Source organism: Desmodus rotundus, chromosome 3, assembly GCF_022682495.2.
Source record: "Desmodus rotundus isolate HL8 chromosome 3, HLdesRot8A.1, whole genome shotgun sequence".
Lineage (NCBI taxonomy): Eukaryota > Metazoa > Chordata > Mammalia > Chiroptera > Phyllostomidae > Desmodus > Desmodus rotundus.
In genome coordinates, this window is record NC_071389.1 from 45019870 (window position 1) to 45045971 (window position 26102).

A 26102-nucleotide genomic window follows, 5' to 3' on the forward strand; every position below is an offset into this window, starting at 1 on the left:
TGTGGACACAATGAAAAGCACCCTTATTTAATGCTTGTCCTGAACAACTTTGAAAGGAAACACCGCAAAGTCTGAAAATCGGACAGCTACAGGGAATCTAGCTCACTGCAGTGTAATATTATTCTACCGACATGAAGCAAAATGTTCACCTGCCTGCATCTTTAGAGTGTTTATGGATTCTTCCGATGTTTAATTAAGGTCGAAGAGATTGTGAAGGGAGGAAACCGGGCAAACATCTGATTTGTCAGAAGCTGAATCCCAAGATTTTAGCAAGTACCTCTGCTTCTACTGTCCCTTTGCCTTTCACTTGTAAGTGACCTGGGGTAACTGAATGTATATGCAGGTGTACAAATGCACAGACATAGGTGTGCATGCACACACGCATGCACGAAAGAGAAAGAAAGAACTAGAAAGACCTCCCCGAAGAATTTACTTTGGGGAGGTAAACAAGGCTAACAAGAACATAAACTCTGGCAGAAGTCATATCTGCAAGGAGAAATGTATTTAGAGTGAATCTCAGCTTGTTACTGCGCTTATTACCCCCGATGTCTCTTTGCTGCACACACAGTCTGAGCGTGTTCACGCACTGACTGGTTTAGTTGGTGGTACTGCTCTCTGTGCCCAGAAGATCTTCCACGGCGCGGTTTAGGTTAATGCCAGACTCTAAGACAGTCACCTAAATACTGCTTCCATGGGACATATTAGAATTACACCATATAGTCAAAAATAACATGCCTACTTGATGGGCTGGGGAATTCAAAGATGAGTATCTTATCTTCTAGAGATTCACAGGATCCGGGGGGAGGGGTAGATATGTAAACAAATAATTGCAAGGTGTATTGTTAAGTATAACAGTGGGATGCTGTCATTGCAGAGGGATCAGGAAGGACTTTCCAAGGAGGTGAAAATTAAGAGAGCCTTAACTTATCAGGTGAATTAGAGGCGAAGTACATTCTAGATAGAGGAAACCACCTCTTTTCACGATTCCCTGTTATAAATCCCCAGTGGGCTGGGTTTTTCCTCATGGTAGATGTACAGCTTGTGCCCCTCTCATGAATTCATTCACTGGGCAGTTCTAGGCACGGTACAGGACACCATGGGAACGAAAGAAAGTCCCTGTGCGCATGCAGCATTCCTACCGATATGGGGAGACCGGCAGCAAAGAGTAAGGTATAGGACCTGTCAGATGTGACAAGAGCTACTGGGGTTGCTGTTGTGTATAATACGGCATTTGAGCAGAACCCTGGAGGCAGAGAGAGAGTAGGTCCATCCAGAGCCTATGTGTTTCAGAAAGAGGGAGCAGGAAGTGCAAGGGCCCTGTGCTTGGAAAGTGCTCATCAGATCAGAGTAGCAAGCTGGAGGCCAGTGTATCTGGAGCAGATTGAGGTGAGGTGAAAGGGGGAGGGAGGTCAAGGGGGAGGGAAGTCAAAGGGCACACAGGACGTGGTGGGGCTTCAAAACCAGGGCAAGGACTTGAGCTCGTGCTCTGATTTGGTTGGGAAGCTACGGGAGAGTTTGGGATTGGAAGTGACAAGAGCCCCTGACCTTTGAGTCAGCCTCTAAGTTCAAATTGCAGCCACTTATAAACTCTGATTGCTCATCTATACAATGAGGCTTATTACTCTTACTTTGAAAGGCTATGTAATGAGGAGTAAAGTAATAGCAGCAGCAGCAGCAGTAATAGATAAGAGGAAGAGGGTTCGTTCCTGTTTATTGGCATCTTTTGTAGTCTCCCCATCTGTAAAACAGAGATACTAATGCATACCTTTCCAGGGGGTAGTAGGGCAGAGGCATGACTAATCAAAGGGCCCGTTCCTGCCTCTCTTCCTCTTGTCCTCTCAGGAAGTCCCACCCAAAGCTTATTTCATCTTTAATTCTAAGTATTGGCTACAAGTGGAGGAGAGCAGCTGTTGGTGCCTGAAGATTTAGAAAATGCCCCTTTGCCTCCCTCTAAGTGATCAGCAGTAGTGGGTACTTCTCTTTCCCTCTCCTCCCCTCTTTTTCTTAATTTCTTTTCTTTTTTTAAAATAAATTTCTTTTAACCAGACCATACTTTAAAAGTATACTTAATGGAGATTTGTACTTCTACAGAAATTCAGTTCAGGGAGACCATTACTGACATGTCAAGGAGACTCACAGAAGCGTTATGATGTGAAAGGCTCCCTAGGGTAGGACTTTCAAGCAGTGAGTGGTAGGCCGCCTCCACCAGGACATCCTTGATAATTCTTGTACCGACTGGCTTCCCCTGGGCTAATGGACTGATACCTTACGGGGGTGGGGACCCAGGAACCTGCATTTCATAACATGTCAACCAGGATTAGTTTTGTACCTCTCACGTTTGATAATTGCTACCTAAACAACGGAAATCTGCTTTATATAACTTATTGAGCACCTACTGTGTGCTTTCTGTCATAGTCCTCACATAGGTAGTGACTACACCCTCACTGCTATGACCATAAGGAAGGTATTACTGAGGTATAGTTCGCATTCCATAAAGTCACCCATTGAAAGTGTGTAATTCGATGGTCTTAGTATATTTCCAGAGTTATACAACCATCACCATAATCTAATTTCGAACGTTTTTACCATCCCCAAAAGAAACCTTATACACATTAGTAGTCCCTGCCCAAATGTAGGTATTATTACACCCATTTTTAGAGATGGGAAAATGGAGGCTCTGGGCATTTGAACAACAAACATGCCTCCCACCCCACAGTAGGGAGCTGGGGGCCACGATCCAACTTCCTTCCTTCCAACGCCATGCAGTTTCCACTGTACCATGCTCCCTTCCAGGGCTCAAGCCAAATTAAATATTTATTTTGGGGGGAGAATAATCTGATGTTCTGGTTTTATCCTTGTTCAGTAGTTTTAGATAATATAGTTTCCCTTTCTGTTCCAACTGGCATTGTAGGGTAAATAAATAGGGCTTAGTTTTTAGTTCAGTATAAAGTGCAGCCAGATTTTTTTTTAATTACATGAAAAATCAGCATGTTAAGAAATACGCTTGTGGAAGACTGAAAGCTGGGAGAACCCCGTGTTAGCGTCCCTGGTCCATGACCTGTCACCTTCCTTCGTTGAGACTCGGTTCTTCTGTCAAATGAGGAGGTTGTAGCAAATCTTCTATTAAGTATTTATTGGACGTGGAATAGTGATTACACTGGATGTTATATATTTAGAGAAAGTGATAAGAATTTCAATACCAGCTATGTTTAACTGGGCAAAAACAATATGCCAGACACCGTCCTAACTTGTCATTCCATTCAGTTGTAACAGCAAACCTAGAGGTGGGGATTATCACTTTGTTCTGTCTCTGTGGAACGGGAGGCATTTTGCTTAAATTCCCATGAGGGAACGTAGGCTCAGGAGGTTTAAATAATTTGCTATGCAGCTGAGATAGCTGAGGTCTGGGCGATCCCAGGGCCCGACCTTCCTCCCCACACTCCTCTCCCGGGGAGCAGGAGTTGTCCTTGCCCTCTGCGAGGTCACTGCTAGTGTTTATAAACAGGTATGTGCAGTACAATGTGAAAGTAAACATTTAGTGGCAGCCCTAAAGGGGCCTTAATCTTTTTGCCTCTGAGTAGGTCTGTGAAGGTGTCTCAGATGAGCCCCTGCATTCCGTTGGAGGTAATGGCTGGTAATACATTTCCCCCTCTCCTGCAGGCCGTCTGCTTAGTATGTGCAGGTTGGATTCTGGGGACTGCTTCCCTCTCCTGGTCTTGGTCTTGGTCTTGGTCTTGGTCTTGCTCTGCAAGTGGTAAGGAGCCCTGTTTGTTGAGCAGTACTAGACTGGGAAGCGCCAGCAAGCACCTCTGCAACCTATTTTCCAACCTCAATTTACTCCTTTGACCCGTGTGTTTATAAAGCCTTGTGCTCAAGTAAACTGGAGATTTAGGGTGTGCTCAGAAAGGTGTACTCCACCAGGTCCTAACAGTAATCAAGAGGAAAGGTCACTTTCTCAAGGACCCAGCTTGCATATGGATTTCTAAAGAACCTCGAAGAAGTCAGTGTGTTGAGACTGGGAGCCAAGCCTGTAAAGGCACTGGGAACTCACGTGAAAACCATTTCCTGGAAATAACAGTTTTACCAAGTTTTGTCACTTTGGAAAGCTTCAGAAATGCTGACTTGGAAAAGTTCCTGGCATTTGCATGGGGACACTGATCCTCTCAAATGACTTTCTATTCCTGGGAATCATTGTTCTTTTTGAAGGAGTTAGGAAAGTTACTATGTATGGACCTCTTACCATATGTAAGGAGTAAGTGCTGTACGTGAATTAAAACTCCCCCAAACCCTGTGAGGTGCCTATTACTATCACCTCTATTTTACAAATTCGGAAATGGGGCAAATCCAATCTCTCTAAGGTAACAACAGGATTTTTTTTAAACTCCCCTTTCACATTTCTATTTTTTTAGCCCTAAAACCGGAAGGCACATTTTAAATAGCATTTATTTATTTATTAAAATTGTATTGTGCATCTGAGCGCAGAGAGCCACCATTCATCAAGATGCGAGTTAATTATTGTTGAGACTCACGGCATGTCCTGCTGGAGCCCTTGCAGGCCAGGGCTGTTGCCATGGCACTCGATGTGTGTGACGAGCACCCTGCCTGTGAGAGCCTGAAAAACAGTAGCCAGGAGGACGAGGGAGACGTTGATGCATCCATGTTAGTATCACGTCGATTGCAGAAGGGTGAACTGCTTTGATTCATGTCCTAAACGTCCACATTTAAACCCACCATTCTCAAGATTGGCTTTCTCTCTGTATTTAAATTTTCACCTGAAAAAATTCATCCCTTCAATAATCGGCCACTCCTCCTGCAGTGTTTCACAGATATGTTCATAACATTTAAAAAAACAATTCAGATTAGATCAGCAAATATGATTTTCTTGAAATATCCAGCCAGATGGCAGAGAGACCCAGCATTAGTGGCTTCTCAAAAGTCTAGCAAGGTATTTCAATAAAATTCTAGCACAACAAGAGAGTGGGAATTTTAGGGTCACTGAGTTTTTATATAATCTAGCTCTGTTTTTCATTTTATAGCTGAAGGAAACTAGGCCTAGGGAGGGTAAATGACTTCACCAGGCAGAGAGTTAGTGTGTACAGAGTTGCAATTGGACACTGTTAATTTTGTGATAAGTTTTGATTTATAGTTTCTGAACTTAATCATTGTACTAAATAAGTATCTCTTATGTACAAGTAAGTATCTCTTTAAGTAAAAGGATATACCAGAATTGCATTTATAAAAAGTCATTCTATTTGGATGTGGTAGAAATGAATATTTCATTTGAAAAACCTCCAAACAGTCCTGACTGGTGTGGCTCAATGGGTTGGGTGACGTCCCACAAGCCAAAAGGTGGCCAGTTCGGTTCCAGTCAGAGCTCATGCTGGGGTTGTGGGCCAGGTCCCTGGCTGGGGGCTTACAAGAGGCAAACGATCAATGTTTCTGTCGCACATTGATGTTTCTCTTCCTCCTTTCCCCTCTCTCTAAAAATAAATAAATAAAATCTTAAAAAAAAAAAGAAAAACACCCAAACGGCCTCACAGTAGCATATTTTAACTAATCCTTATCTCAGAATGCAACATTGCAACTGTGCTTCCATCCACCGCAGTTGTTTTCATTAAGTTATTTCGAAATTATTTTTTAACAAGTATTTCTCGGTCTTAATCCATACCATTGCCCCAATGCAGTAGGGATTTATGCAAAATTGAGTGAAACAGTCCCTCAGAAGACTATAATTTTACAGAGGAAATGAGACACATGGGAAACTTCAAATTTAGGGTCCTTCCAGTGTCGTTGTAGAAACTAATGCAGTGTGTTTGGTTCTTAAAGTTGTCACTCAACCTTGGGGCGGAGACTGTCCCTACATGGATGAACGGTTCTAGGGGAGGGGGCACATGGCTCTGAGCTGGAGGAATACAAGCATTCTTAGAGCTCCTGTTTCATCATGTCACTGCCCAGCTAAAAATCCTTTTAACAGCCCTTTATTTTTGGCAAATACTCATTTACATACTCATTCAACATATATCTACTTAGTGCCTTCCATCTGCCTGAAATCCAACTCTTCTTTCTGGTTTGAAATACCTCCACAGTCTAGCCCATCATCTCTATTCCATTTTGTTCGTGTTTAGTTCCAAAAGCTCCCTTTGTGAAGCCGACTTGTATTGTAATTATTGACTGCGGAATCTTTCTCCAGAAATGTGAGCTTTTCCTAAAAAGAAGCAATGTCCTTATCTTTGAACACCCCTGCAAGTATACGGGCCAGTGCTTTGTAAGTCCTTCGCAAGGTTTTTCTTGAGGCCGAGAGAATGTAGTGTGCACGTAGGCAGGGATTCTGTCTGTTGTGCTCATTCTTGCATCCCCGTCATCTAGAACAGTGCTCAGGCGAAAGTGCTTAGTACAGACCCTCTCTGGGAATGCTCTGAAATGCTCCCACCCAAGCTCTTTTTCTCTCTTCCCCTTAAATCCAACCTCAAAGTGCAGCCCTAGTCCCATCACTTCGGGAGTAGTCGTTCCCCCCTCGTACCCTACTCCCAACTCTGACAGCACCTTGATCCTCCGCCAAACACACCGAGTTCATACCAAGTTCTGTATTGTATTGTGCACTATTACTTCTTACTTTTTTTTCACTATTTTTTAAATATATTTATTGATTATGCTATTACAGTTGTCCCATTCCCCCCCCTCACTCCACTCCATCCTGCCCACCCCCTCCCTCCCACATTCCCCCCCTATAGTTCATGTCCATGGGTCATACTTATAAGTTCTTTGGCTTCTACATTTCCTACACTATTCTTACCCTCCCCCTGTCTATTTTCCACCTATCATCTATGCTACTTATTCTCTGTACCTTTCCCCCCCTCCCCCTCCCACTCCCCTATTGACAACCCTCCATGTGATCTCCATCTCTATGGTTCTGTTCCTGTTCTAGTTGTTTGCCTAGTTTGCTCTTGTTTTTGTTTTAGGTGTGGTCGTTAATAACTGTGAGTTTGCTGTCATTTTTACTGTTCCTATTTTTTATCTTCTTTTTCTTAGGTAACTCCCTTTAACATTTCACACAATAAGGGCTTGGTGATGATAAACTTCCCCAACCTGACCTTATCTGAGAAGCACTTTATTTGCCCTTCCATTCTACATGATAGCTTTGCTGGATACAGTAATCTTGGATGTAGGTCCTTGCCTTTCATGACTTGGAATATTTCTTGCCAGCCCCTTCTTGCCTGTAAGGTCTCTTTGGAGAAATCAGCTGACAGTCTTATGGGAAGTCCTTTGTAGGTAACTGTCTCCTTTTCTCTTGCTGCTTCTAAGATTCTCTCTTTCTGTTTCATCTTGGGTAATGTAATTATGATGTGCCTTGTTGTGTTCCTCCTTGGGTCCAGCTTCTTTGGGACTCTCTGAGCTTCCTGGACTTCCCGGAAGTCTATTTCCTTTGCCAGATGAGGGAAGTTCTCCTTCATTATTTGTTCAAATAAGTTTTCAATTTTTTGTTCTTCCTCTTCTCCTTCTGGCACCCCTATAATTCAGATGTTGGAACGTTTCAAGATGTCATGGAGGTTCCTAAGCCTCTCCTCATTTTTCCGAGTTCTTGTTTCTTCATTCTTTTCTGGTTGGATGTTTCTCTCTTCCTTCTGGTCCACACCATTGATTTGAGTCCCAGTTTCCTTCACATCACTATTGGTTCCCTGTACATTTTCCTTTGTTTCTCTTAGCATAGCCTTCATTTTTTTCATCTAGTTTTCGACCAAATTCAACCAGTTCTGTGAGCATCCTAATTACCACTGTTTTGAACTGTGCATCTGATAAGTTGGCTATCTGTTTGCTGCTTAGTTGAATTATTTCTGGAGCTTTGAAGTGTTCTGTCATTTGGGCCTTTTTTTTTTTTGTCTTGGCGTGTCTGTTACTTAAAGGGGCGGAGCCTTAGGTGTTCCCCGGGGCGGGGTAATGCTGGTCACTGCGCTGTGACGCTGTACGTGGGGGAGGGGCCGAGAGGGAGCAATGGCGCCTGCTCCCCTCTCCACCGGGTTTCAATCTTTCACTCTGCTACCCACAATCAAACTGGGCCCCTCTGGTGCTGGTTCCGGAGTGGGTGGGCTTGTGCACGCCCTAGGCCCCTGTGAGGCTGGGAGTCTCTCCTGCTGCCGCCCCAACCCCCACGGGCGCTTTCAATCAGAGGTTTGAGGCTTTATTTCCCCGCGCTGGAGCCCTGGGTTGCGCCGTCTGCTTTGCTCCCCGCCATTCGTCCTGGTTTATCTGTGGGCAAATGTGGTGCTGCGGGGTGCTACCCGCCGCTCTGCCTGCCCCTTTCTCCTCCACTCTGAGTCCGGCCCTCTGGGTTTATCTGTGCGTGAATGTGGGGCCGCAGGGTCTGCTAGTGGTCAGACTGCCTGCCCCGTTAGTCCCACACTCCGCCAGTCTCGGTCCCGCCACGGTCACGCGAGTCCTCTCTGCCCCAGCTGCCCCCGTCTCCGCCCCTCCTACACCGGTCTGGACAAATGTTTATTTTTTATTTCCTTGGTGTCGGACTTCCTTGCCGTTGGATTTTCTGTCAGTTCTGGTTGTGCGAGGAGGCACAGTGTGTCTACCTACGCTGCCATCTTGGTTCTCCCCTACCTTACTTTTTAATTTATTCTCCCAACTGGAGGGTGAGCTTCTAAGAATATGGGACCATCTTTTACATGGTTTCTGACTTCTTCAGAAAGGACATGATTGATTGACTGAGTTACTAATTAAACATTGTCACTTAGTTGGATGGTTAAGCATTTCAGGATTTCCAGTTGCCTTTGTCCTTCATGGATGGATTCTCTAAGACCCAAGCGTTTGTGTGGGATTGTGCACATACAGAACACTAAATATTGAAGGCTTATACACCTGAAGTGCCTCCCCCACCCCAAGAATAAACGCAAAGCCATTAAATAACTCCCCTCCCTTTTTTCTTTCAAGGTGAAACAAACAAAAGCTGTAATGGAGATCTTGGGGGTGGGGAGTCGGGGAATTAGGAGTTAGGGGAGTGGAGATTTGGCACCATGTGCAAAGCGTTTGGGCAACTCAGCTTTCCTTTTCTGAGAGGCTGCCATGTGCATTGTCATGAATATTACTTAGAGTCAAGTTACATTGCCTAACGGCGGAATCTCTCCAACATGTGGAACTGATTTACTTGCCTTTTTCCCTCTTACCCCCTTGGAAAGCCAAAACAACAACGACACACACACAAAAAATCCAATAACCCTTCCGAAGCGTTACTGCGTTTAGGGAAGTGTTTCTGTCTTGTTTTGCCTGTCTTTGTTCTCTGGGTTTATATTTACCCACCACTCTCCTGGTTTTGAATGCTACAACAGGAAATCAAGTGATCAAGACTAGAAACTTTGCTTGCTAAGATTATTGCTTTAGATTTTCCCTGCTAAATCAAGACTGCAAACTACTCCCTTTTGGCGGTAATTTCTTTTGAGGGGTAGAGTGGGCCAATACAGGCAGCCCTTTGTAAAGGTGACACTTGTCACAGATGTGTGACTCTCCCACATGCTTTCTTACTATTCAGAGTTCATGGTGGTTTGAAGGGTGTTAAGTTAAATGCTATCAGACTAAGGAATTAATAGTTTGATTCTTTGTGAACTTGAAGTATCTGCAAGGCTGCCTGTGTACATTTAGAGCCAAAACAGGACAGGGAAGGAAAACTGGGTGAGAGGGGGACATTTTTTTTTCTCTTAAAGAGAAAGGATACCATCCTCCTTTTTGTGCTAGCTGGTTGAGTTACCAACCACAACAGTGATCTGAATGATTTAATGCCTAGGTTAATGGATACACAAATAGTTACTTATGCTTATTACTATGTACAATGCACCGTGGTAAGAAATCGTGGCGTGGACAAAGTTAAGACCTAGAAATCCGAAAGAATGGAAGGAAACAGAGTAAAATGTAAACAGTAATCGACTTTCACTGAGTAGTCAGTCAGGCGATAGATTTTTTTCCCCTCTTCTTCCTTTACATATTTTCAAATTTTCTACAGTGAACATACTATTTTAATTGTAACGTAAGAAAGTCTTTGCTACAGAAGTTCAGAGAAGGATGAGGTCACCATTGGTGGGAGGTTGCAACAATAATAGAGTAGAATAATAATAGAATAACTGTCAAGGCTGTTTGAATAACTATTTAATGGTATGTGAAATACATTCATAATGTTTTTAGTGTACTCTATGTAAATTCATCTTCACATTTATGTTTTTACGAGGTTAAATGAGTGAATACATGGAAAGTACCTAGTGCAAGACAGATAGCACTAGATAAGCAATAGCTATTACCATTTTTATGTATAGCAACATTTAAACCAGAACAAGGAAGTCCGCTAGACCAGGACACGGGTACCCCGTGTACCATTTGCACAAGGTCATCTATTGTGTACTGATTAGTTTTGTTTTAAATTTCCAATGCAGGCCTCTTCCTCTGCCACGATTTTTAGTACCTAAACATTTCCTCTTTGTCATGAAACTGGAATAGCCCTGTTTCTCACGAGTCACTGTGCTGAATACTCAAGGTCTAATTTTTAGAGTGAGGATCAGGCATAAGCCCTTGTGTTTATTTTTGCCTCTGAAAGCTGTACAGGTGGGGATCTAATGCAGATGGTTCTTTGTAGAGTTTAGTTGTAACTCCAAAAGTATGCTCCTCTTTTGAGTGTGACAACTCTTTGAAAACTCTTTGTCACTATCCATTATAAAGGAAATGCATGCTCTATTTTGAGATGGGGGATGGAGGAGAAAGAAATATATTTTGGATTCCTTACTCACAAGTGGTTACTATTTGGGTTACTTTCCAAGCTTTACATAAGTTTTTTCTATTATATTGTGTTTACATAGAAGATGATGCATAAACTTGGAAGTAAGGCCAATTTTGCATCCCGACTGGCCACTTACTTAGTTACGGTCAACTTTGGGCACATTAGACTGTCAGTTTCAGAATGTCAGTCTTAGAGTGTCAGTTTCCTCATCTACAAAATGAGGACAAAGCAACTAAATAGAAGGTGGTTGTGAATATTAAATGAGATGTGTTATGAAGCACCTGAATCCATCCTGGTCCTTGATACTATACATGGTAACATTATTATATGTAATGCATCTCACACACACACACACACACACAATTAGAACAATATGTGTATATGTAAATGCTACTTTTAAATATTAACAATGACAAAACTGTTGTACAAGCTGTGCAATATATTCTGATTGGATGAAGAGCAATTTAATCTTTCCCCTCTTGTAGGACATTTAGGTTATTTTCGATTTTTCTTTTTAGTGGTACCCTTTCTAATATTCTCAATACGCTATTTTCTTGAGCCACCTGTATTCAGAGTGAACAAGTTGTGAGATTTTTAGAAATGGCTGAGATTTATAGCACCAGATTTGTGACTTCTGAACGCAGAATGGTACGTCTCCTTAGATAATGTCGTTTTGTGGACATTCCATGTGTTTAACAGTGTGAGGTTAAACAGTCTGTTAAAAATCAGACAATGTCCAATCTGGGCAGGAGGGGTCCCTTAAAAGCTAGTAAAAGGTTATTCGTGGGGCGTGCTTAGGGCAGAATAGAGACATGCACATGTTTTCTCTCCCGAAACACTTACATTAAGTTGCCTTTCTTTCCCTGTGCAGTGATTGTTGGAGTGTGTTTTAGTGACAGCACTTTCTCTTTCAGTGGTGAATGTTAGCTTCTTGAGATAACAGTGGTAATCTAGATTTTCCTCCTCTTTGGGCACAGTTCCTAGATCATAGGAAGAAATCCAGAGCAGAATTAAGCTATTAGTAAACTGTCAGCCAAATTGGCCTGGGACAGAGACCTGTGAACATCAAGAGAATAATCTTTTGAATAAAAACTCAGTCCTGCATTTTCTTAGCAGAGATCAGGGAGGGAGACCAACAGAACCTCATTAGACTTATAAAGGTATTTATTTCTTCACCGCAATATTGTGCGATACTGTTCATTCAAATATCTAGTTAAAATCTGGCAGGGCTGTTGGAAGAGTGATGGTAAGGCCAACTGTTTGGACTGACCATCTTATTAAACACTCACGTAATCGTTCCTGTTCCAGCAAAGTAGGATTCTTTTGCCATCTGTTAAGCAGGCCCAACTAAATAGAGAGATGTGGGAGGGGGGAAGGAGATGGGGCAGGGGAGGCGGGTCTGTGGCGTGGGGATGGGGAAGGACTATGGTGCAGCCCGTAGGAGGTGAGGGAAAGATGGTGCAGGCTACCTAGCATGCGCACGCACACGGATAGAGAGCAGACAGTCTTTTCTTCTCTTGCAGTAGAGGTAGGGGGGGATTGTATTCACTTGGTACATGACTCTTTAATTTTTAACTTTATTTGAATTGAACTTCCCTTTGTGGGGAGATGGGGGAAGGCCGTGCTTAGGGAATAAAGGAACAGAATATGCAACAAGGAGATTTGATTAAATTGTGTTATATGAGTTTAGAACATCCAGGTTGGATGAAACTCTAATAAAGACACCTTTTTTCTTGCTGAAAATTCAGGTTTGTGCAGTGCCATTGGATGGGAAGCTGAAGAACTGAGTAATGTTATGTACTTAAGAGTTTGAGGGAGCAATTAATATGTAGCCTCAGGGAGGGCTCAGGAGACCTCATCTGTGAATTCCTCTGTGACTCCCGAGTTGGTACAGTCCCGGTTTCATCTGGAGTACAGATTGGGGTGTTGATTTTTCTGTGAGTATTTATAATAACCCAGTTAATAGATTCTTGTCCTTTCTAAAAATGTAGAGTTTTAAAAACATACAAGGCCCTGGCTGGGTATCTCCATTGGTCAGAGTATCATCCCAGTATGCCAAGGTTGTGGGTTCAATACCTGGTCAGGGCACATATAAGCAGCAGCCAATGAATGCATAAATAAGTGGAACAACAACAACAGCAAAAAACATACAAAAGCACTTGACCAGGATATATTTTAAAGAGACTGCCTAGAATGTATGTTTAAAGTAAGTTTATTGAAGTATGGCATACATACAAGAAAATGCAGTCAGAAATGTGCAGCTTGATGAGTTCTCACAAAAGTGAACACATCCCTGTAACCAGCACCCAGATCAGGAAATAGAGCATTTCACCCTTCCAGAAGCAGCCTTTACGCCCCATTCTGTTCACTGCCTCACAAAGGGTAGCAGTATGCTGACTTCTAGGAGGATATTAGTTTTGCCAGTTCTTTGAACTTGCTATGAATGAGTTACACGCTTTGTCTTCTGGTATCTGGCTGCTTTCACTCACTGTTAAGTTCATGAGCCTCATCACATTGACACACGGTGCAATCGTGTTTTCATTCTCATCGCCGCTGAGTATTCTGTTGTGTGAATGCACCACAAATTATTTGTCTGTCCTATTGCTGAGACGCACTGGGACGTTTTCCAGGGTGGGGCTGTTATGAGCAGTGCTGCTATGAACAAGTCTTACGCTTTTCTTTTGATAAATGTATGAGCACGTTTCTGCTCAGTTTATACCAAGGGTGGGGACTGCTGGGTCATGGGATACGCATATAATTAACCTTAGAAGATACGGCCACTTTTCCAAAGTATTAATGAGAGAAAGGTCAGTTTCTCTTTAGATCAAAGAACTCAGTTCTCACGAGCATCAGAATAAGGCATCTTGTTGTTGTTGTTTTCTTTTTATTGTGGAAATAAATTTAACTAATGAGGATTCAGTGAAATGTTTCTAGTTGAAAGAACTTTTTAAAACTCCTCACCCATTCTATCTTTTCATGATGCAGCAAAACATACTTACTTGTAGTATTTGATGGGAGTGAGAAAGAGTAATGGGCAAAGGTGGGCACTATTTTTGCCATTCCTTGGAGGGATTTATACAGTGAGGACAGAGTTCAGACTCCCTCCAGGGAGTCTCAAATTAAGAGTTCAAATTTCTGGAATTCCGTGGCTCCTCCAGGGAACTGGTATAAGGGAATGTGACAACTTGGAAATAGAATGCAGGATACCTACCCACCCATCCCCTAACCCTGTTACTGTGAGTAAATCATCACAAGGACTAAAGAAGCTGATCTTTGGGGATTGTTCATCATTTTCATGTTTCAGGAAAACTTTTCCATTTTCATTTTCCAAGTCCTCTAGTAACCAAGAAACTCTTTACCCTGAAGTCAACAAAATGTCAGCTAGGTATATCATTTGGAATCTTGGCTCAAATTAAAAACAAAAGCTCCTCCAATCCTGTATTCTATTCCTTTCACAGTTTCATATAACAATAGAAAGTCATTGAAAAAATAAAACCTTTGTCTGGGATTCTTAATAACTCCTGACATTGGTCGTATGTATAAGATTATAACAGCACATAATATCTTACTTAAAATGAAATGGAAAGAAAAAACTCAAATCCTCATTTTTTGGCCTACACGCAGGCGTTAGGGTTCCCAGATTGTCTGGAACAGAAAGGTGAGGTGAATAAACTTAATAGTTTTGCTAAAGGCAATGCCTGTTTTTAACTCCAGACATAGGTTCAGAACTCAGCGCTTGAATTTTTTACCTGTGATTGATACATTTTCTAACTTTTGAGCCATAGTTTTTAAATCTGTAAAATTGTTTTCAGATCCCTGCCCTTCCTACCACGTAGGGTTGCTGTGGGGATCAAATGTGACCATTTATGTGACATTATAAACCATGAAAGTACTAAACCTAAGCCTTTGAGAGCTGGGCTTAGCAGACCCAGTGTTTTAAGAAAGATGAGTACCGCCCATTGACCTAGAACAGTGAGTTTCAACCTTTTTCCTCTATTGGCACACGTAAAGTAATTACTGAAACTCTGTGGCACACCAAAAAATACACGTATTGAACATTTTTCCAATCTGACAAAAAAAAAAGGTATAATTTTGATTCAGTCACACCGGATGGCTATTGTGTTGGCTGTTATGTTTTTACTTGGCAGTCTGAGGGAAAAGAGGTCAGTGCCCCTGACTAAATAATCAGGTATCACATGTTTTGAAAATGCTTGCGGCACACCAGTGTGCCTCTAGCCGCACACCAGCTGAAAATCGCTGACCTAGAGTGTAGTGGAGACTCCCTCTGTACCTTGAGATCGTGCACACACACATAGGCCTGAACTTTTAACCTTGCACCAGGAGTCGTTGGCTGACCTGTTTAGTTATGAGTTACTTGTCTAGATTCTTCTGGTTTCTCACTAACACTCTTTCCCACAGGGGAAAGGAGACGGGTAAACATTTTTGCCTTGGCGAGAGCCCCAAACTATTACAGGTCATCTTTCACTTCTGGAGGAAGAGTTTCGGGGTTGCATAAAATAGGCAGTCAGAGTCACTACTGCTACTGTCTATGACTTCTTTCTTGCTTTAAATTTTTCTTTTACCTACCTGCATTTATTAGGTGTAGAGAATATAGAAATGCTTACAAGCCATAAAAAGAGCTACATAAAAGTTTTAGCAATCATTATTTATCATTGTTAGGGTAATAAATGAGTAAACAGGGACTGAAACAGCCACAGAAACACTGCCCCCCCCATGTATACTTTATTACTGCTGAGAAATTCATCATTCTTTTAATACCAGAACATCACTGCCAGAAATGAAATCAGGAATTGACCACACTCATTAAGATCTGGAGACGCTACAGGAGTTAGGTTAATTTTTAATAAAAGTGTTTTCTTGGTACTGAGCAGGTTTTAAAAATCGAATTCTATAAAAATATAGAATGTGGTCTGAGAAATGTACGTGGCAGTGATATTGACCCAGCCTCTAAAAGCGTTATTAGACGTTTCCCAGAAAACTGGGAACTTACAGTTGTGGGAATGGAAGTGTACAGGTTCATAATCCCTATCCTGAAATAAGATTGTTTTAGGATTCAGAATGCCTCTTAACGATAAAACACCCCCAGTAAGATCTGGAGCAGAACCCTATAATCAAATGCATTAATACATCTGCATCAAAGTGAATGAATGCTCTCACTAAATGGTTTAATGAAGACTATAAATACACATCAGTTGAAGTTAGGATTTACTGCCAAATAAGTTCAGGTTGTGTCATATTTTACTAACACATGGGTCACGCAAAGCTTTTGATTTTCAGTCTGTTGAATTTGGGAATTCACAGAAGGGATTGTTGGCCTGCATTATGTGTGGGCATTAGCAGCTGACAGGAGTGGTTTTTATATGGCCAGGTAGCAGATTCTTATGAGACAAGGGAGTTAGTAGCACTGTCTATGGAGCTACACTGCCTGGGTTCCAATTTGAGCCCTGCCAAGTGACTTTGGGTAAATTACTTAACTTTCCAGGGTCTTATTTTTTCATTTGTGGAGCTGTAGTAATTTTCTTATAAAGATTAAGTAAAATTTGCATGTGAAGCACGATATATGTATTGCATTAGGCACTCAATAAATATGCATCAGTTTCTTCACCTCTATAATGGAGATAATAACAATGTCTGTCACAAACATGTTTTATGAAACTTAAATAAGTAAATAGGTATAACGTGCTTAGACTAGTGCCTGCCCCATCATCAGCATTCAGTAAATAGTAGCCAGTACCACTGTTATTATCACCACTACTAAAAGTTTGCACCTTTCCTATCAGAGTCATTTTTAGGAAAGAAAAAAAAAAAAAGAAATACCTGTTGAATGAATGAGTGGACCATTAGAAAATTATAATTCATAATTAGAATTTTCTAAACTATAATTACATCCTATTCCATTTCAATTCTTTCCAAGGTTGTTTGCTTCCCGACCCCCCAAACCGCCCCTTAGCACCTTGATCTTCCTCCATTTGCACCATACTTGATGAACTTGGCAGTTGTCTTCCTCATCACAACCATGCAGGTGTGTTAGGCCATCTGGGAAGCTGTCCCAGATGCTGACAAACCCTTGGCAGGAAGATAGAAAAGCAAAGAGGAAATTTTGGCTGATGTCTCCAGGTCTGACTCCTTACTCATCTGGAGAGTTCCAGAGATATCTTTAAAGTTTTAGGATAAATGATGAGGCTGCTGCTCCTTTTTTTTTTTTTTTTTTTTTTTTTTTAATTTTTTTTGCCTCTACCAGATACAAATCTTGGATTCTCACTTTTTCTTTTGTTGTATGTGAATCTCTGGTGATTGCTTAGTAATGACAGGTTTTGATAAAGTCCTAAGTCTAAAGAGACTTTTTACATGCAGGCAGTGTGTGGAGGAGTGGGGACTAGCTGGAGGAAGAATGCGTGCTTGTGTGTCACGGTGTGGACTAACGTCTCGGCATGGTGGCCATATTTCCTGGCGTGTAAGCACTGGACCTTCTCTTAAGGCCACGCGTAGTTGGCAAGCCCTGTTCTGTTACTCTCCCGAGGGGGTGCTTAGATAGCAAAGGTGATGGATAATATTGGGTAGGTCCTGGTTGGACAGGGACAGGAGAGACTATGGAAAGAATCCTTTTGCAAGAGCTTTATTACATTGGATGTTAGTGTCTGTAAACAATTACAGCATTCAGGGAGTTCAGGATTTAAATGAGAAACACAACTTTGTCAGATTATACCAGTCGGATAAAATGGCATGGGCTCCGGAAATCTATAATTAAATGTATTTTTGAAAATGAAAAATATAGTATAACATCTGGTTTATTTCACTACACAAGAGCCCGGGTATTGCTTATGTAAGTGTGATTGACTTTGGCTGATACTTAGATTTCTCTGTGAAATATAACTATTTCAATTAAATTTTGTGTGCTTGACTTTATTTATGGTGTAAACAAATTATTCACACACACTCATATAGAAATTGGCTGTGTTTTTTAGAAAATCTAATGCACATTCATTTTCTTTTTGTTGCAGCGAATATTCAACTCCTTTGTTTACACTGAGAAAATCTCAAATGGAGAAAGTGAAGTACAGCAGGTAAGAGGTTATTTCGTACTTGACATTCTGTCTTGGCTGTTGGATGTGGCTTCATTCTTTCTCTTTCCACACAATCTCCATGTGGGGTTTCCTGTTCTGAGTATGAATTCATAGACATCCTAAACATAATGGCGACAGCCTCACACTTCAGGTTCTTGCAGGCGGTTGAAGTAATAGTTATGTGAATAGTTATATATATATTTCATATATGGAATAGTTATATGAAATAATAGTTATATGGAAATATTACTCAATTCCCTTTTGTTTTGGAAATTTCTGAACTACTCATATTTTAAAATATTAGGAAATTATTTCATCTGAGATAGGAAAAAGTGCCCAGGTTTCAGAATCAGACAAACTGCAAGTCAGACTCTGGTTTGCCTACTTACTTCGTGACCCCCAGCAAGCAGCTGAGCCTTTCTGACCTGCAGGCTCCCAGTCTCACATAAAAGGAATAGAGTTATCTGCCTTAGGAGACTCTGAGAACTAAATGAAGTAATGTCACATTGAGCGTAAATGAAATCCTTATGTGGAAGGCTTGGACATAGAAGCAGCTCAGTAGATACTGGCTGCTTTTGTTTTTTTCATTTCTCTTTCCTCTTCTTGTATTCTTCCTTTGCTTCTTTCCTTCCATCTTCTTTCAATGCTCTATAAGGTCAAAAAGTTCTGAGGACAGATTCTATTCGCTTTATTTATAGCCGGCTTCAAATGGACTGCTTCCCAAATTAAAACATGGTGTTAGCGAACTTGGTCATAAATAATTGATCTGCACTTGAAAAGAAGGGTGGTAAAGAGGATTCTGGGTTTTAATTTCAGCTAATCCACCCACTTCATTACACGATGTGACCATCAACTGGTAATTTGATGCTGGGTTGGAAATTTAAGTAATAAACAGCACCAGGCTAAAAACCAGAGTGTAGCAGAGTACTTGCACAGAGTAAAGAGATCACTATAGGAAAACACATAATAATTTAAACTCTCTGAGGTGCTGTCTTTGTTTTATTCATGGAAAACAGCTTGACTTGATCTGAACTTCGGAAGTGCATACGAGACGCAAAAGCTTTGCAAGTGTCATTAGAGTGAAGTTATATATAGGATAGTTATTTACAATAAATTCCTGAAGTTTAGTCTTGCAGTTCAGCATTTCCTGTTTATAGACATTAAAATTTTTTTAGTGTTTTTTTCCAGATTAAATTTATAGGATGAAAGCAGCCATATATATTTTTTTCTTAGCTTTAGATATTTTTTTAAAAAGTGACCTGAAATTATAATGAATATGAAATGATTTGCTATCTTCATAATTCCCGTGTTATTTTTATTCCAGCAAACTGGAAAGCACTTCAGGATCATGAAATTCAAAGGGTTTTACATACAGGGGGAGGATTTCGGCACAAAGCACATTTAGGAAACTTTTGGGGAGACCAACAACCGCTCGATAACATTTTTAAAGAAACTGATCCAGGGATATCAGTTTTGCTGCTTTCTCTTAAGTAACATACAAGTTCTGCCTTCAGCTGTTTTCAAATGTGCAAGTTGTTTTGTTTTCTTGTACCAGTGTCATTGCTTTATTTAACTGTGAACAAGTTTGGAAGCGTTTGGTGATAATTTTTTAAATTATAGCCGCTGATTGAGCACTTACAGAAGAACACTGGTGCTAGGAAATTTCAGTTTATTATCACATTGATTTTCCTGAATAACTCTGTAGGAAAGATATTTTCCTTATTACAGATGAGGAAACTGAAACTCCAAAAGACAAATTACCTGTAGCCTCAGGACTATTAAGGAAGCTAGTTTTCAAAATAAGTTTGACACAGAGTTACCTATATTTTTATTTTAACAGAATTTATTTTAACAATGTGTGTTTTCATCCAAAATAGGAGTCTCTTCTAAATCTTGTTTTTGCCTAAATAATGCACATAAAGGAGAATTACCCGCATATTCAGTTCTGTCCTCTCCTCTCTCTGAATGTCCAATGAGTTCTCTCTGATACTGACCCAGAGTGTACTTCTGACCATCCCTAGTCTCTCCAGTGTGGCCTCTGAAAGAGCCCTGAACAAACAGGCCTTATGCCTCTTCTGCATCCAGTATTTGGAGATAATTATCATGTCATTATCATTATCATTTAGCCTAAATTTAAAAGTACTCAGGGGCTACTCATAGACACAGAGGGGACTGGTGGTTATCAGAAGGGAGGGATGTTAGGATGTTGGGTGAAAGAGGTGAAGGGATTAAGAAACAGAAATTGGTAGTTACGAAATAGTCACAGAGATGTAAGTAAAATATAGGGAATATAGTCACTAACGTTGCGCTAACTACGTGTGGTGCCAGCTGGCCTACTGGGTGTATCGAGGGGGACACTATGTAAAGTGTCAATATATGACTGTCTAACCACTAAGCTGTACACCTGAAACCAACACAAAACGAAATCGGAAGAAAGAAAATCCTGAGGTCCTAAATAATTTCTTCTTCTTTGACATGACTTTCATTTCCTTTCAGTTCTCTGGTCACTGAAACAATTAACAATAATAAAAGCTTATATTTGCATATGTACCGAACACTTTGCCGTCACTTCACTGTGATACCCCTGTGGGTTGAACTGGACAGGAGTCATCCCCATTTTTGTAGTGAGGAAACAGAGACCCCTAACATCTTGCTCGACTTGATGAATAACTGCCCGAGAACTCCGGACCCTGAGATGCTGGATAGTACCTGGGATGAAATCTTTCAGGAAGTGCTTACCTCTTATGTTTATTATTGTGTCATAGGCCCCCCATCACAGCCACTCCCACTCTCACACCTGTTATCTCCTTTGAATTTCAGAATAACTGTAAGAGGGGCGGAGTTACTATTTTTAATTCAGAAAGGTCAAGGGTCCTAGCTAATGTGTAATTAAACTGGCTTTTTAAAACTTGTCTTTTTTAAACATGTGAAGAGTATATAAAACATATACATAGAGAGTAAAGAAATTAAAATGAATATCTCAACCTGCTACCCATCTGAAGAAACACAGCGTGACCGCAAGTAGAAAGGTCTGCATGACCCTCCCAGAGAGTGTCTCCGTCCTTCCTTAGAATAATTACACAGTTCGACTGTTTTTATTCCTTACATCCTTATATAAAGTATATAAATGTTAAGTATATTGTTTATATTCATGTGTCTTACTACTTTCTTACTCAGTGTTATATTCCTTAGAATCACCTATGTTGAGATCTGTAAGGTGTATTCGTTTTCAATTTTTTATGTTATTTCATTAAACGCAGTGTATGTATATATTTTTTGTTGAAGGTATTTGGCTTTTTTAGTGTTTCAATTTTTTTTAATGTTTGTTCCTATCTTCTGGTGCATAGTTTAAGCAGAGTAATTCTTTTAATTGAAGGAACATTTTTATCCCTGGCCTCTGCCAGTTAAGTGATGGTGGTGGTGGGTATATCTGCACAATTTCCCAATGGCCTAGGTGGGGAGAAGGGCTTTAGCTCAGACAGAGAATCCCTTCTGGAATAGAATTGCTGGATGCTGCCAAACTGGCAGTGGTTGTCATGGGTTACCTTCCTACAGACAGTGTATTAGGAATGTGCTGCTCTTTATCCTCTGCAATACTTGGGATCACTGGTTTTTAATCTTTTGATCAATTCGGGGTGTTTGAAATGGTATCTAATGAGTTTCGTTTGTTTTACTCTGATTACTAATGAGGTTGAAATGACTTTTTGTATATTTATGATACATATTTATCTATTTTTCTATCCTGTCAAATGTCTATTAATGTCTTTTGTCCGTTTTTTAAATTGGGTTGCTTATTTATTGGGTTCTGTACATATTCTACATCAGTGCTGTCCAAGAGGATCTTCTGAGATGATTAGTTCCATGTGGGTGCTAACTGAGCAGCCACTAGCCACATGTGGCTTCTGAGCAGCCGATACGTGGGTAGAGCTACTGAGTGATTCAATTTTAAATTTTATTTAATTTTCAGCCACACGTGGCCAGTGGTTATCATATAAGATTCGCTTGCAGATTTATTTCATAAATATATTCTCCCAATTTCTGCTTTTCTTTTCACTTTCCTTATGATAACTTTTAAAAGAATAAATATTTAATTTTCATAGTTTTTAAAATCAGTCTTTTCCTTTTTGGTTTCTGCTTTTTATGTTTTGTTAAAGAAATTCTTTTGTACTCCAAAGACATAAAGATGTTCTCCTACCTTGTCTTCTAAAACTTCTGCCTTTCTCATTTAAGACTTTTATCCACTTGAAATTGATTTTGGCATTGGATGTGAAGTAGGTATCTAATTTCTTATTTTCCCCCCATATGTATTTCCAAATGTTCTAGCACTATCTGTTAAACAATTTATCATTTTCCCTGGCTTGTTTTCAGTGTGTTTTCTGTCATTAGTTAAATTTCCACATATGCGTGAGTTTGATTTGGTTCTGTTGGTGAATTTTCTCATTGTGCTGGTACGTATGTCTGGTAGGGTGACTCACCCCTTCACTTATTTTTCTTGAGAGTATCTGTGGCGCTTAGTTCTTACATAGGAATTTTTGGCCACTTGCTCTTACATGTGAATTTTAGAATGTTTGTCCAATTATGAAAGAAAATCCTACTAGGATTTTAATTGGCATTATAATGAATCTATAGATCAATTTGAAGGTAATATCTTTACTAACATGTATAGCTCTCCCTGTACTTAGAGACTCTATACTCTGCTGTGTCTTTCAGCTTGCTTTTGTAATACATTCACAAAAGATCTGAAAAGCCATGCATGTAGGATTTATTTCTAGATATTCTGGTTTATATTATAAACAATAGCTTTAAAAATTATAGTTTTCTAACTGTTGATATTTGTGTTTTATGTATTTATTTTACATGTAAGTTATCTTCTTAAACCATCATACTAGTTCTAGTAATTCACCTGTCGATTCCTTTGGATTTTCTGTGTACGTAGTCATATAATCACATAAGACAGTTTTGATTCTCTCTTTCTAGTTCTCATACCTTTTATTGCTTTTCTGTGTCTCGCTACACTGACCTCCAGAAAAGTACTGCGTAAGTATGGTAACAGTGGCCACAAAACATGATATCTCTTATGTTTATTGTTTAGTTTTAGGTATATTTTAATTTTGATTATCATTGCTTTGATCTGTTATTTAGAAATATGTTTTAAAACTTCCAAATATCTGTACAGTCTTTCTAGTTAAACTAGCTGTCCTCTCTATACTCCCCCGTTATACTGAGCTCTTTGGGTTACAGGTCTGTGCAGACCCTTCTACTGGGTTGGCCGAAAAGTTTGTTTTTTCCGTACAATGACTCCAGTAGCTCTTAGGTGTCTTGAACTTCATTGGAAACAATTTTGTTAGACTGTATTGTGGCAGCTGTCATATCAGTGTGCATTTAAAAAAACATCAATATTGGTAAATTTTGGTGTAGCCATTTTAATATTGAAGCTGGAAGAAAATTTGCAACATTTTCGGCATACTGTGATTTATTGTTTCAAGAAAGGTAAAAACACAACTGAAACGCATAAAAGAATTTGTGCAGAAGGTGCTGTGAATGATCAAACATGCCAGAAGTTGTCTGCGAAGTTTCGTGCTGCAGATCTCTGCCTGGATTATGCTCCATAGTTAGGTAGACCAGTTGAAGTTGATAGTGATCAAATGGAGACATGAACTGAGAACAATCAACGTTATACCCCACTGAAGATAGTCAGTATACTCAAAATATCCAAATCAATAACGTTATTGGTGAAAGTGAAAAACGTGTCTTTTATTTTCCACAAAAAACTAAACGAATTTTTTGGCCAACCCAGTATCAGATTTTTCCATCCTGGCCAAGCCCTAAACTTTATCTCCTTTCCTGGTGCCCTGTGCTGTCATCAGCGTGGAAGCTCAGTCTCCGGATTATGCACACATTCTCCGCAGGGCTTGAACGCAGGGTTTGGCATTGGTTTGTTTCCCAGATTTCTGGCTCTCCCCTTGTTTGAGGACTCAGTGACTCTAACAGTGATGTTGGTTTTCATTCAGAACACTAGCCTCTTAACAATTACAAGAACAATTACAACTGCTTTTACAATTTGTTTGATAAGCCAAAAAGAGACTAGTTATGCAAAGTAGATTGTTGACCTATGTGCTCTTAATTTTAGTTCACAATCTCTAGTTGAAAAGTCTGCACTTATTTATGCATGTTTTTTTGATGTTTTGTAGTATGTGGAATCCTGACTTGAGATTTTTATCCATCATTTCTTATTTGGGGTAATGAAAACTAGAGCCCCACGGGTTCTTGCCCTCCTCCTTCCTAATCAAATCTTATTGAGACTTGGATCTGACTTGTGCATTCTATATGACTTGGCATTAAATCTAACATGTTGTTTATATCTTCTGGTTAGGGGAGCAAAGTAATTAAAACTAATAAAAAACATTTTGTGATTCTTGACTCTTACCACAAAACTCTCTATGGCATAGACTTTTCTTTGCTTTTTCTCATTATTTCTTTTAAATTAACCTTCAGAATGTGGTTCAGAATTGCTTACCAGTGTGTTTTGAATCTTTAATTAATTCAGTATATGTAGTGTGCTGCCAAAAAACTATGGCAACAGCCTCAGGAAAATACAAATCCCATGCACACATTCTTGTGCGGAACGCCTCCCATAGACTCCGTTTTCCAGTACTTGAAGAAATTAAGTTGTGTGAGCACATGAAAGCATTGTATAAAATTGAACCTGAATCAAGAATAATAAATGTTTGATCAAGAGCCCCAGAAGATAGCAAAACATAGTCTGTAAAAAAAGCAGTGGAGAGGAAACAAATGGAGAAAGAGCCTCCAGAGACCCTTGATTGGATCCCCAAAGGAGTCAGTCACCGTCGACGTATTACTTCAAGAGCTTGCTCTTACTTTTTCTCAGATGCTCTAGTAATTTTTTATTCAATGAAATGGCAAGCATATTTTTATAATTAATGCAGTTTTTCATAAAGTATTGATTGTTGGCAGCAGCTAATTTTAGAAGACATCAGAATGCTTTTGAAATGGGCAAGTTGGTAAAAAGAGCTGTTACTCAAACTTGGCTTCATTAGTTTTCTTTTGTTTGTTTTCTATTTCACAGAGACTTGTGTTCTTTATTATTTCCTTCCTTGTATTTTAAGTTAATTTTGTTCTTTTTCTTCTTAAATTGGAAAATTAGGTCACTGATTTTTATACCTTTTTTTCAAATACAAGAATTTAAAGCTCTAAACTTTCCTCTAAGCACTGCTTTATTACATTCCACAAAATTTGATATCATATAGTTTCATTATCATTTGCTTTTTAAATATTTTCTAATTTCTCTTGTGATTTCTTCTTGTACGCATGTATTAAGTGTGTTGTGCAGTTTCCAAAATATTCGGGGTCTTCTCAAGTGTTGTTACATAACTCAGTATGGTTTAAATCCTTCTTAATTTTTTAAAACTTGGGTTTATGACCCAGCATATGCTCCATCTTGGTGGATGAGATCAGTAGACCTTCCTGATGAGTTACTTTTAACATTATGAAATATCATTCTTTATCTCTGGTGATAGTGCTCTTTCCTTGAAGTCTATCTTACCTGATATTTACACAGTCACTCCAATCTTTGTTTGCTTACTGTTTGCATGGTGTGTCTTTTCATAAGCTTACACTTCAATGTCTCTATTACTAAAAGCGTGTTTCTTTACATAGAATATAGTTGAGACTTCTTAAAAGCTATTTTGACAATTTCTGTCTTGGAATTGGGATTAGTCAAGTAATATTAAGTTTGATTGTTGGATTTGGGTCAACAATTTTATGGTTTTCCATTTTCCATTTTTCCCTCCGGTTTTCGTTTCTTGGTTTTACCTTCCCTACCCTCTTACGGATTTTTGAATATTAAAAAAAAATCTCATGTCAATATATTTTACTTTTAGCTATATTTCTTTACATGTTTTAAGTGTATACTCGAAATTATATATCCTTATTTCAGTCTGTTTAGAGTTAATATTTTATCACTATGTAAAATATAGAACCCTCAAAACCTTATAAGTTAATTTCCCTATAACTGTTCATTTTGCTAAGGTTATTGTATCTGTTACATCTGCAAATATTACAAACTGCACACAAGTGTTATTGTTTTTGCTTTAAATTGTTATATAAATTTAATAAATTAAACTTAACTAATTAAAAGAAAAATTGTATGTATTTATCATTTCCAGTGCTCAATCACTTCTTTCTAAAAATACCAATGATAATGAATATGAAGAATTCCTTTAATATTTACTTGG

The 26102-nt window shown here is 39.6% G+C and overlaps 1 protein-coding gene across 3 annotated transcripts in view; it reads left to right on the top strand.

Moving 5' to 3' along the window:
* Nucleotides 1–26102, top strand: part of CACHD1 (cache domain containing 1) — a 208482-nt gene that overhangs the window by 61385 nt on the left and 120995 nt on the right. For all 3 annotated transcript variants that reach the window (XM_024565420.4, XM_053920359.2, XM_053920360.2), the window contains exon 2: nucleotides 17785–17847. In XM_024565420.4, the coding sequence (XP_024421188.3) occupies nucleotides 17785–17847 (63 nt within the window). The remainder of the gene's footprint in view (nucleotides 1–17784; nucleotides 17848–26102) is intronic.